General features: G+C 39.3%; 1 protein-coding gene and 1 long non-coding RNA gene across 7 annotated transcripts in view; one reads left to right on the plus strand and one right to left on the minus strand.

The window, feature by feature from the left end:
- Positions 1–12219, minus strand: part of PEAK1 (pseudopodium enriched atypical kinase 1) — a 118303-nt gene that overhangs the window by 28845 nt on the left and 77239 nt on the right. For all 6 annotated transcript variants that reach the window (XM_027466103.3, XM_027466105.3, XM_072043319.1 and 3 more), the window contains one exon: positions 5146–8409. In XM_027466103.3, the coding sequence (XP_027321904.2) occupies positions 5146–8297 (3152 nt within the window). In that variant the 5' untranslated portion in view covers positions 8298–8409. The remainder of the gene's footprint in view (positions 1–5145; positions 8410–12219) is intronic.
- LOC140003392 (uncharacterized) overlaps positions 1–12219 on the plus strand; it is a 60479-nt gene that overhangs the window by 9701 nt on the left and 38559 nt on the right. The gene's annotated exons all lie outside the window — the stretch shown is intronic.

Consider the following 12219-nt stretch of genomic DNA (forward strand, 5'->3'; position numbering starts at 1 on the left):
ATATTAGGGCGATAAAGAGGTGAAATACTTGAAAAGAGTGATTCTGAAACGGTGTTCCTGCAGTAGGGTCAGATCTCAAGGCCAAGCTGAGGCAGTACAGTTCTGGTAAGGCAGCACTTAAGCCCAAGTGGCAGAAATTTGTGACGGAAACTTAGAAAAGAGCTGACATGGCCTCAGAGCCTGCTCAGACTCTGATCTGCTCTGATGTCTACTCCACCAAGTGGACATCAACAAAGCAATAACCAATGGTAGTCATACAGCTTGAGATGAGAGAGCCTGATAAGGAAAAATATTTTTCTTTTATACAAGACATCTGTGGAACCTGTAGACATATTTAGTTTCAAAGAGATCCCTTTGAGACTCCCTCAGGCCCTACCTGTTTTAAGCTAATAAAGCTAAAAATAAAGCATAAATTTATTGAATAATGCTTGAGGAAAAATGCAGAGAGGTTAATGGCTTGGGAGGTGGTAAAAGGCCACCTTACAGAGGAACTTTCATTCAGAACCCAGACCCCTGCGTTTTTGCAAAACACTGAGCAGGGATGATCAGTGCTCAGGGTTAAATCATAACACACTACGGGCACGGAAAACCCTTTCCAGTGGCTCACACAGTTCAGTTTCTCCACCCTTATTAGCCACACACAGTCAAGAGGAAAGTGAAAGAAACTTCACCAACTGGCAGTTCGCAATAACTAAGCCATAAAGTTTATTCCTAATTCCTATTATATAGAAGTTGGCTTATTCCTGAAGCATGAGAATTGATATTCCATTATTATTATTTTTAAAATCTTTTATCATGCAATGTTGGCATGGATAATGGGAATACATTTCATAATCCAGGAAAGACATCCTGCTAAGCTCTTTAGTGTCAGTGAAAAAAAACGGCAACAAGTTCTGCAGATTAACTGCAAATTATAAAAATTGTTTATCGATTTTATGTTTTCAGTCTTTCCATTTTACAGACTGTATTGGAGAAGTTAAGAACAATAATGCACGATTTACCATCTCCATCTAAATTTATGAAATAATGAACAATAAAATCGCTTCCACTTGGTTCTTTAACTGTTCTCAAGACTTACAAAAATCTTCTTCACATAAAACTTCATCTAACTTTTCACTTACTGAACGTACATAAATTCTGAATCTCTTAGCTTATAGTCGTTCTGGGGAAAGAGTCTTGTGGCAATTTTTCCCTGATGAAACAAGGTGAGGTAGGTGGCTAACACTTATAAAACATTGTTGGGCACTTGATTAAAGTAAATAAACCTTTCTGATACCTAGAAAAAGCAAATAAAGGTAGATTCAGAGGGAAGGGGGAGTTGATAGTTCTACCTGAGCTTTCTGGGTAGAAATTCCTTCCACTTCAGCATGCTTGCTTGTGAAAAAGCTTTATTTTCAGCAAAAACATCCTTGAATTCTCCCCACCAATTTATGCAAGCTACATTTAAAAGGTTTTGGATTCAGGTGAGAACCTTAGTTTAAAACCAGTACAAGGGGTCCTGCAAACTGGGAAGGAGGACTCTTTTTTAAAACATATCCTTACAGTGATATTAAATCTTAAAATTATTTGTATAACAAGAGTGGCACTAGGGTAAGATTTGAAGGATAATAAGACATTATCAAAAGCTTTGATATTGCTGCCCTCTGATATGTATAGAACCCATTAACGTGCCCAGTAAAACACCCATTGGCTATTTTCACAAATAATAGCCTTAAAAGAACCCAAATTGCTGATGTACAAATATACTTTTTAAGGAAAATGTTTAAAAACAAATCTTCAAAACATATACATCTGTAGACATAATAGATGTTTCACTCATTTTGGAAGATAAATCAGGATAGTGATCTTTTCTATCTATGGGTCAACAGAACTCATGCCTGTTGGCTGCCAGCTTAGTTTCAAGTCCTACTGACAAAGTTAACATCAGTTTAGGAATTAGATTCATGATCCCATGAGGTCAGTTTTAGCATTTGCCTGGCAAGACCTTCTGCATCATAAAAAATGAACCTTAAGAGTTCTGAGAACGCCTCATTTCCATTCCAATTACAATACGGCTGACATTATTGCTCATTTTTAGCAAAAACTAATCCATCTACAAATTTTTGGTACAGTTAATACATTAGTATTTGCTATCTCCTTTGGAACCACCTTATATGCAACCTGGCTCCAAACAGAAAGAAACTACTGCATGGATAAAACCACACCAAGTTCTTTGATACAGTTTTCAGCTTTCCAAACAACTGTGCCTTTTGCTGGTGCTGTTCAAAGGGATGAACTGACCTTTCTTGGTGATAACTTTAAATACCTTCAGACCTGTTTTGTGGTTATGTTATCAATCTCTAGCAGCTTTGTAATCCATTGCAAAGTAAAGAAATATTGTATATTAATTTAAATTACTTTCAAGATCCCCTAGTAATCTGACATTTTTAAAGCTTATCTTATTTTCCAGGTCATCAGTTTGTTTTTTTCAGTGAGCTTACTTGTGTTGGCATTCTCAGGCAAGTGTCACGTTCATTGATTGCTATCTTCATCTCTCCAGTTTTCCTCTATGCCTCTGCAAGCTTAACTGAAGATTTAAAAAGTATTTTCCAGGCACATACATGTATCTTAGCCTGAATTAACACTAAACTAACCTCTTAATAACATCTGATGAGTTAACACAAAACAAGTATAGCATCACCTGTTATGTCTCCTGCATGTGCAAAAATGTCAGTTGACAACCCTGATTCTCACCTACTGGAATATTAAAAAGAGAAGTCAAAACCCTTTAACTAAATTCCTTCATTTTCTGGCAGTCTAAGGTTTCTTTCTGTCTCTTCAACAGTATTTAAAATTAAGGAAAAAAACAAAACTACTTTAAGGCTTTAAATTGCACCAAGGTAATAAAAAATATAATCCACTGCCTAGTGTTCTAACAATGTATTTCTCAGTATTTCATTTTTTACTTTTATTTTTTAATTTGTAGAAATTTGCCATGGAACAATATTGTTAGGAAGAAGAAATTCCAGTTCTAGCATTCAGAGAATTCTGATTTGCACCAGGAAAAATGGTGAGATATGATTTTAGCCAATATCACCATGACTTGCAGAAAAATTAAAAGTAAAAATACTTTTTGGAATAAATGAGTCAGATGGGACATGACCAACTGCCTTCAATAGTAAGGGCCAAAGGGAGTCCAGTAACAGTGGAAAATACAAAACAGGATAACAGCACCATCTCTAGGGTAGTCTAAGAACAAGTGCCAACGATCAGTTTGTTACAGCTGTTTACCACTGAGATAAGCTGCTTCTCCTTTCTGTCTTCCCTTGTGAGATCAGAGAATTAATCTGGCTGAAAAATACCTCTGCAGTTACTTTTCCTTGGATCACTTCCCCAGTCTGTTCACCAGAGGTGACCACACAAACTGCACAAGAGTGTGAGCGAACCTGCTGATGGCAATATATTCAGTAAGGCTGCTGGAAAGATGTTGACACAAAGTCACTTTCTTCAGGTTTCCCTGGAGATAATGCAAAGAACGTGTTCCTCTGTAGGGACAACTGAGAGCACAAATTTTCCAGATTCTTTAACTTGTTCTCTAAAGCTGCCTACTTCTCCCCATTTAATTTAGAGTAAGTCTAAAGAGACTAGTCTCTTGTAAAGAGTTATTCCACCCCTAGGTACATTCTCCACAGTCTTCAGCCTTAAACTGTAATATGCACTGTATTTGGGGGCAATTAATTCAAATTGAAACCTACAGAAACCAGCTTTACATCATACTATGATAAACCCTATCACCAGCGTAACACCCCAAGGGGTTCCAGGTCTGACAAAGGGCAAACAATCTGAACGTAGTCCTGACCTCCATGAGAACGCTATACCACTCTTCCCAAGATGTGATATTAAGGGATTTAATTCCACTCCATGCAATGGTCATTTTTCATCAGTTTAAAACATTTAACTAAAAGTCACTGTGATTTTCTTTAACAGACAAGACAATAGAGAAAAAAAATATATTTTTTTCCACGATACATTTGTGAAATTCCCACATAGGTGATAAAGTTGAAAAAAATTGAATTTCCTACCAGTAGGTTATTGTTGCAATGAATCAAATAATGCAAATTTGAAGTTATTTTGGAATCAGTTTGTATAATAACCCTAGAAGACCTAGTCTCATACATCTACAGCTGTGGTCTATACTCAGTGAAATGCATACTATGCCCACGCCGTAGCCTGCAATGAATATCTCCAGCACCCCAGGTTATGCACTGTCATGCACTGTAGGAACTCTGTGGTGCATTGAAAACAACGTGTATCTGGAACAAGTGTATTTCTTTGTGTTTGGAGACATCCAAAAAAGCATGTGTATCCTTGAGAATGAAATAAACAGGCCTTTAAACCAAGACCTAAAACATTCAACTACCTGGAATTTATAGAGTAAGATAAATAATCTGACCAAATATTCCTAGAGAAAACAACACATGATTTTAGCAAATTATGATTTAAAAAATATTAAAAATGAAATCACTGAACAAAATTGTCAGGCAGAAATGGAGCAATGGGCTCTGCTGAATCCAGCACTGTTAGGGGGCAGAGTGTATTCATTGCTAAAGGCCTTGCAAAATGTAGATTTATTATTTTATAGATAATTTAATTCTACTATTACTTTTCACATGGCTTATTTTAGGAGTGCAGCAGTGATGTTGCAGTGTAGCATCAAGTTAATTAGCCTATCTTGTTTTCATGGGTATGTGAGATAAAGTTAGCACACCACCTTTTATGCGTCACAGATCTTTTAACTTCTATTCTTCTTTTAAATAGTAGCCTTCTATTTCCACAGAGGAATTATTTAGCTCTCGTATAACATAAGAAGTATTTCTTTAACTAGGAATTCAGGAAAATCTGATTCAATGGAACATGACTATCACAATGTATTAATGAACCTGCAAATACCAACTCCAAATAGCAGTTACTGTTCCCAGTAATTTTTTTTTTTATTCTTTCTGATATCCAATATAAAGCAAAGATTTTTAGAATATATTTTAAGATACCTAAAATAAATATATTTGGAAAAAAATTACACTTAATAAAACCCCTTGATTTCTTCCCTTTTTGGTAGTACATACAATACAGTTCACAGCAGAATGAATAAAAAGACAAGCGGATTACCTGGGGATTTTCTTCGGAATCAGAGGTGGTGATGAATGGCTCATTATTTTCTGTTCCAAGCTCTCCGGAGACTTTTCCTGTATTTCTCCTTTGTCTTTTGCTAGTGCATCAGCAATAGCAGACTCCACTCCGCTCTTGTATTGCTGGTCAACCTTTGGTTCAGTCTGTGCTGGATCACACCTATACATGAAAACAATTGATGGCTTCTCACTGGTCTCTGATTTTGCCTCGCTGAACCACTGATGACGCTGAACTGGAGGAGGAGGGAGCATATGTATTACAGTTCCATCAAGACCCACCAATTTTCCTTTTTCTCTTTCTTTCTCTTTGTCTTCCTCCTCATCAGTTTTTCTGCGGCGGAAGAAGCTCTTAAACGATATCCAGCGCTTGGGTTTTGCGTCAGCAGCTCGTCGACCTTCCGAATGAAGGATTGACTCAGCCTCCGTTGACCTGGTGGGACTATTTGGTTTGGTCCAGTTGCTGAAATGTCTTTGCAACAAGTTACTTGCGTGATAGGGTGAAGATGTGGACCGTGGAGGAGGAAATGGCGGTGCTTGCTCTGTTTTGGGACTTGTGGTATTTGGGGTGCCTCTCACTGGCTTTGGAGAATGGGTGGCGACCGGCTGTGATAGCGTATCTTTCTGCATTTTAACGGCTGTGTTTTCCGTTGTCTTGGATGGCTCTATTTCAGGCTGTGATGTAAAAAGAGATTTGGGTCGTACCAGGGTGTTTTTAGTAGCATCTGCATCAGGGGGTAAGGAATACAGTTCTTCTGCACTGCAAGACTTGGGTCCAGACTGAGGCGTTTCTGGCGGAGACTGCGGAGGCTGGATGGAAGCCACAATCTGTGAAAGCACCGTGCTTGCATTCTCTCTACTGCTGTTGCCAACAGAAGCCTCCGATGTCACATCTGCTGGCTCTTGGGTTGTCTTTTGAATTCTTGATGGGGAGCTGTGGTCAGAACTATGACTTCTCTGTGGTGATATCTGACTTTTACTGAGGCAGCTATTAAACTCTTGGACCTTCTGAGCCACAGAACCCAGCCTGCATTCGGTGTTACTAGTTACCCCCTTCGCTTGGGAAAATTCACTGGGTTTGCTCCCTATAGCTTCAGTCATTTTGCTTTCTGTTTCTATTTCTTCATATGTGTGGCTTATTACACTGGTAGTTTTATCTTTGATGGATAGCTCTCCGCTGGTCCCTAGAAAACTTTTATAGATAGCCAGGTTATCGTATGCATTTGGATTGATTACAATAGGAACCTTAATAGCATTTTTGGAACTCTTAGCATAAGTGGGCTCATCATGAATGATAATAGGAAAAGGCGGCATGCCAGCGTTATTGTAGCTGTTGAATTTTATCTCAGATAAATTTGGAGACTTAACTGGGATAGTTTTTGAGGAAAGGTTTGTAGCTGTAGGCGAAGTAGGAGCTGACTTGTAGCTTGTCTTCCTGGGAGGAACAGAAGGTCCTGAGCTGTTAGCAATTAACTCTACCTTAGGTATCTTCTGTCTTGGACTAGTACTAGAAGTCCACACTTCTTGATATCTGATTGCACTGGATTTTTTCAGATTAGCATTGACTCGTGCAGGTGATGCTGCAGAGGATGCAACAGGCGTGCCTGGAGTTACTGGTGAACTTGGGTTAGATGATGCATTTTTGGTTTCTGAGGTTTCAGTTGGACTCTCCTTACATTCATTGGTCATGGCAGCTGATACATCCACTACAGTATATGGCTTGCAAACTGGTTGTTCCATGTTCACCACCCTGTAAGGTTTAGCTTGCTCTTCCACAGGCACCAAGTTGATAGTTACAGCTTGACCAGTAACATCTGAAGAACTTTTATTCTCTTGCTTATCTGTCTGTACAGCAATTTTGCCATCTTTCTCTTCCAGTCGAAGAGCAAGGACTGCCTTGTGGGTTTCTAGGCTCTTTGGAATATTTCTGGAAGGTTTTGACGCATCCTTCACTTGCTGACTAACACAGAGACTTTCATATTCTGGTTCGATCAATTTGAGGTCCTGAGGAGTGCTAGGAGATAATCCTCCATTACAGAGTTTCTGTGAAGAACTGCTGGTTGTTCCAGAACGAGACTCTTCTGTCAGCGAAGAATCAGGAGATGTAGAATCAGAAGATACCATGCTCTGCATGCTCTCTTGCCCATAAAGAATCACAGTCTCTTCCCCATAACCATTTAAAATTTCATCATAACTATCATCGTAATCGACCGCACAGATCCGCTGAAGAGACTTGTTCCTAAGGGGCACAGTGTTCCATTTTTTGTCAACACAGAACTGAACAGGAGACAGGGTGTTAGCACGAAAATTAGCAAAGCGAGGTTGGCCCCTCATACGAATTTCCATTGCTAGCAACTCTTCATCACTTTCATCCCAGCTCTCATGCTCTTCCTGCATGCTGCCAAAAAACGTGTCATCCTCACTCTCATCTCCACTGGAGAATTCAGGGTAACAGAAACGTCCACCTTCATTACTTATTACTTCAGTGCTTCCACTCAGAATAACATGCTTACTGTGCGAATCCTTCATTCCACCCATCATGCAGCTTGGAGGGATCTTTCTTTCTAATGATCTTTTATAACAATTATTTATTCTTCCCAAGAAGGTTTCTCTCGAGTTCATTTTGTTTCCAGTTAGCTGAGGTGTGGTATCCAAACCTGCAATCTCCTTCAAAACTTCTGTCAGTCCATTATTATTATTATTTGGTATCTTACCTACACCATCGTTGTTGCCATAAGGCCTGTGAACATGGCTATAACCTTCGATTTCATCTTCATTATTATTGTTCAGTGGTTTTTTGTTCAAGACAGCTTTGTTTCGGTTCCAGCCTGGGGGCACCGATTTGTTCTCACAATGATCCGTCGCGCTGATTTCGCCACATACACCCTGCCCATCTACCACCATCATGGTGGGCTTCACAGCTATCGTGGGTTTCTTTGCCACAGGCGGTCGGAAGTTTCCTTTGTTTCCACCACGATGGCTGTTACTTTGGTTTGCGTTGGTTTTCAGATTGCCATGCGAGAGGGTTTTTTTCTCAGATACTGGGGGTAACTGATGCAAGCTTTTTGGCTTGAAGCAGTTCTTACATTCACCAGGTTTCCAGACGTGTTCAGTGAAAGTGTTGCAAGCAGACATTTTCCCAGAGCTTGGCGCTTGATGCTGTGCTGTTCAGTGCATGGTCACAATTTCATTCATGTGTTTCCTCTTTGTTCCCTTGGTATGGCTACTGTTTTGAGCAGTGATCATTCTGAAACACAAAAGAGAGAAGGAGGATAAGAATGGGGAAAAAACAGGATGATCTTTATACTTTTTTGAATACTGCTAACAACAACTCAGAAAAAACAAGTAGCCCTTTGCTGATGCCTTAAGCTCTTTTTACTTAAATTTACAAAACCACAGTCCCGGTTTCAGCTGGGATTGAGTTAATTTTCTTCCTAGTAGCTGGTATGGTGCCATGTTTTGTATTTAGGCTGAGAATAACACCAGTAACACACGGATGTTCTAGATGTTGCTGAGCTGTGCTTACACTGAGTCAAGGACTGTTCAGCTTCTCATACTGCCCTGCCAGCAAGGTACCTGGGGGTGCACAAGGAGCTGGGAAGGGACAAAACCAGGACAGCTGACCCCAACCGGCCAAAGAGATGTCCCATGCCATGTGCTGAGCAATAAAACCTGGGGGGATGATGCTCAGGGACAGGCTGGGCATTGGACAGCAGGTGGTAAGCAACTGCATTGTGCACCACTTGAGCTGCAAATTCTTTTATCATTGTTTTCCCTTCCTTGTCTGTCCTGTTAAACCATCTTATTCTCAACCCATGAGTTTTTACCTTTTTTTCCCCTCCAATTACCAATTCTTTCCCCTATCCCACTGAGAGGCAGAAGGAGAAGGGGCAGTGAGTGAGGGCTGTGCGGTGCTTAGCTGCCTGCCAGATTACACCACTGCGCTACTTAGATGAAATGCAAAAAAATGTGGCAAGTATTCTTCTCGGACATAAAGAATTAAAACTTTGTCAGTGAAGCCCTATATTACTCAGAGCAGAGAGAGAAAAATGGCAATGACTGAGAACATAGAATAATTCTCTTGACTAGTTCAGGACCATTGACCTTAATTTTTGCCCAATAAATCACATGCCAGGAAAAGGACATAAAAGCAAAGATTAGTGCATATTGTCTTCAAAATAACCATTTAAATGTGTGACAAGAAAGTAAAAGAATATACTTTACTCTATCAAATGCAATTTAGATCACTCGTTTCAGCTTCAAATGTTGAATGAGCTGAGCTTAAGTGGCAAAATATGTTCAACCAATTCCAAACTCTGCCATTTAAGCACTTTTTCAGCAGAGTCAAATTATAACTAGACAGATACTTTGTTTGACAAGACAGGCTGGACTTTATGCTGAAAAATCAGATAAAATGCTGGGGCAGCCTTTATAGAAAGTCAGTTTCTTCTTTAGCTTGCTATAGTGGCAATAAACCATTCTTATATCCTCAAAACAAAGCTATGGATGACTTTTAGTTCCTGATTTGTTTCACAAGTAGCTTTTCCACCTAACCCCGCCCCACGCCAAAACAATTGAAATATAATTGTAAATCTATTTCAAAATGAGTTGTCTTTTTTCCTGAAATGATCAACCTTGAGTAAAAATCAGGCATGAATCTGTTATACTTCACAGTCATTGGAGTATCCCAGATCAGTGTTTTATGAATTAATGCCTGAAGATTTTAAGCCTTCTAAGCCAAAACCACAGCTCTGGTCTCTTCATCATTGTTGCATAACTCAGAAACGATCTGACATTTTACCGAGGTGAAAGAAGCTCTCTGTTGCTGCTTCTGCTAATGCAGGCATTGATAGATAAGTAATTTTATATTTTTACAGGCTTTGGATAAAAACATACTTGCTGTTCACATAGGTACGTTGAAAGTGTAGTACCAAACCCACTCAGTTAAAGATGCAGCTTTCATTAAAGGCAGAGGTTAGTAACAGCAGGACACTTATGCTGGAATTCACCACGGGCACAACTGGTTTACATTAGTGGAGCAAACAATAGAAATCATTAGTAAAATTGACACTTGTCTGACTTTGTCAGTCTCCTCACGTACTGCTCTGTGTTTTGGCAAAGGGCTAGCCTACGCTGGAAAACTCTGAAATAGGAATTCTGTTCCAACACCAGATGGGGCTGAAGTCTAACTGTATTATAACAGAGTACATTCAGACACAGTCATGGTACCAGCACTATCATATTTCATACACTGACTGAATATGTTTCCAGACACAGCTTTTTGCCAAAAACTCAGTGCCAAAAGCTTTTTCTTTGTATGACCTAAGAGATAGAAAGTCTGCCAGATAGAGTTCTGCCCAAACTTCAGCCTCTGTTTTAAATATACACTCAGTAAAAAGGCCTTTGCATTGTTTTGATCTTTGCAAAGATTTGTTGGTTCAACACTTTGTCAGCCTGGGCATTGTAACCAGAAAAATCACATTAAGAAGTAATTCTCCTAAAATATGAGAGAGAAGGAAACAGAGAATACTAGAATTTTATACTGTGGTTAACTCTTTCTTTTCATGTTAACAACTAAAAGGAGAAAAGTTGCACTAAAAGTTGCACAGCCGAAATAAATCTTCTTTTGGAAAATATATTTCTCCATTACATAAAATCTCCAAGCAGACAATTTAAACAAAGAGATTACCGCACCTGCGTATGGTTTTTAGGATTTAACTGGGTGATATTATTTCTTAGAAATGGCACAAAGTGCACTTAAATCCTATCACAGAACAGACAGTTTTATGGCCTTCTAGGCTATGCATTTTCTGCTAATAAGGTTGGGATAAAATGAGAAAGCACTCTCTTGCTCACTGTCACATGAAAATATTTTAGTGTTTTACCACCAGCTGTACTTATTTGCATTTGCACAGACACACTGTTACGGATCAGTTTTCCTCTAACCCAGGTAAGTGCTACACAAAACGTGTGACTGCAGACTACAGGAGGCTTGCCAGACCTACAACCCAAGGCTCCAGTAACAGCCGAAGTATGGCAGGGTCACAGTTCTGTGCATACTTCATGTCCCAGGAGTACTAATGCAGTAACTGAATTTCAAATGCTACACACACAGACCTGCGTATGTAAATGCAGGCATGTATCAATACGCAGACAGAAAATACGTAAGATGCATACAGATATTTTAAATCTTTTGCATTTCAGCACCAAATGGAAATGGTTTAAACTCAACATGCTCTAAACATGACTTTTGACACAGTCTGTGAAACAGGCAAGAGTCACTGACTTCTCGCCTTTGTAAACTACAGACAGGTTTCCAATTGGATTTGGCACTTCCAGGATGAGCAGTGCCTGTAAAATGCTTTACACTGCCTGCAGCTGTAACGAAGAGGAAATATGCACCTTCACACAAGAGGAAATGTACATTAAGAAAAAAAAAAATCCAATGGTGAACTATTTTCATCCTTCAAAATCAAAAGCAATCTACTGTAACAGATTAAATTCAGTGACTTTTATATGTCTAAACAGGTATTTGCACTCTCCAAAAAAATCTAGCATTTTTTTAATGGTTGTATAACTAAAATTGATTTTTCTGATGCTTTCCTCTGCCTTTAAAGAAAACACATTTACTGTTTCAACCACATAATCACTCCTATGAGTGATAATAGCAGTAAAAGTGAATATGAGTGAAATGAATGTAATCTTTCAATACAAAAAAAATTCAAACATTCTTCACATGTTCAGGATATTGCTTCCATTGCTGTTAACGACAGCTGCAGCTGGATAGGGGGCAGCAGAGTCCATTGAAGGTAATGAAAACACACACAAATTTACAAAGAAAAAATCTTTGGCTCTGATATCCAGACAGTGTTCATTTCTAGACTCTTGCCCTACTCTTCAAAACTAAGGAGGGTCCAGGCAGTCACACATCAGATCGTTTGGGCTTAACGGTGCTCCTGGTATCTCTTCCTCTGTAGCCTCCCTGCAGCCAGTGACTGCCCATTTACCTGCTAGGGAACTGCTAACTCTGCAGAGCTGCTCCTTCCTCTGAAATGAG

Source organism: Anas platyrhynchos, chromosome 11, assembly GCF_047663525.1.
Source record: "Anas platyrhynchos isolate ZD024472 breed Pekin duck chromosome 11, IASCAAS_PekinDuck_T2T, whole genome shotgun sequence".
Lineage (NCBI taxonomy): Eukaryota > Metazoa > Chordata > Aves > Anseriformes > Anatidae > Anas > Anas platyrhynchos.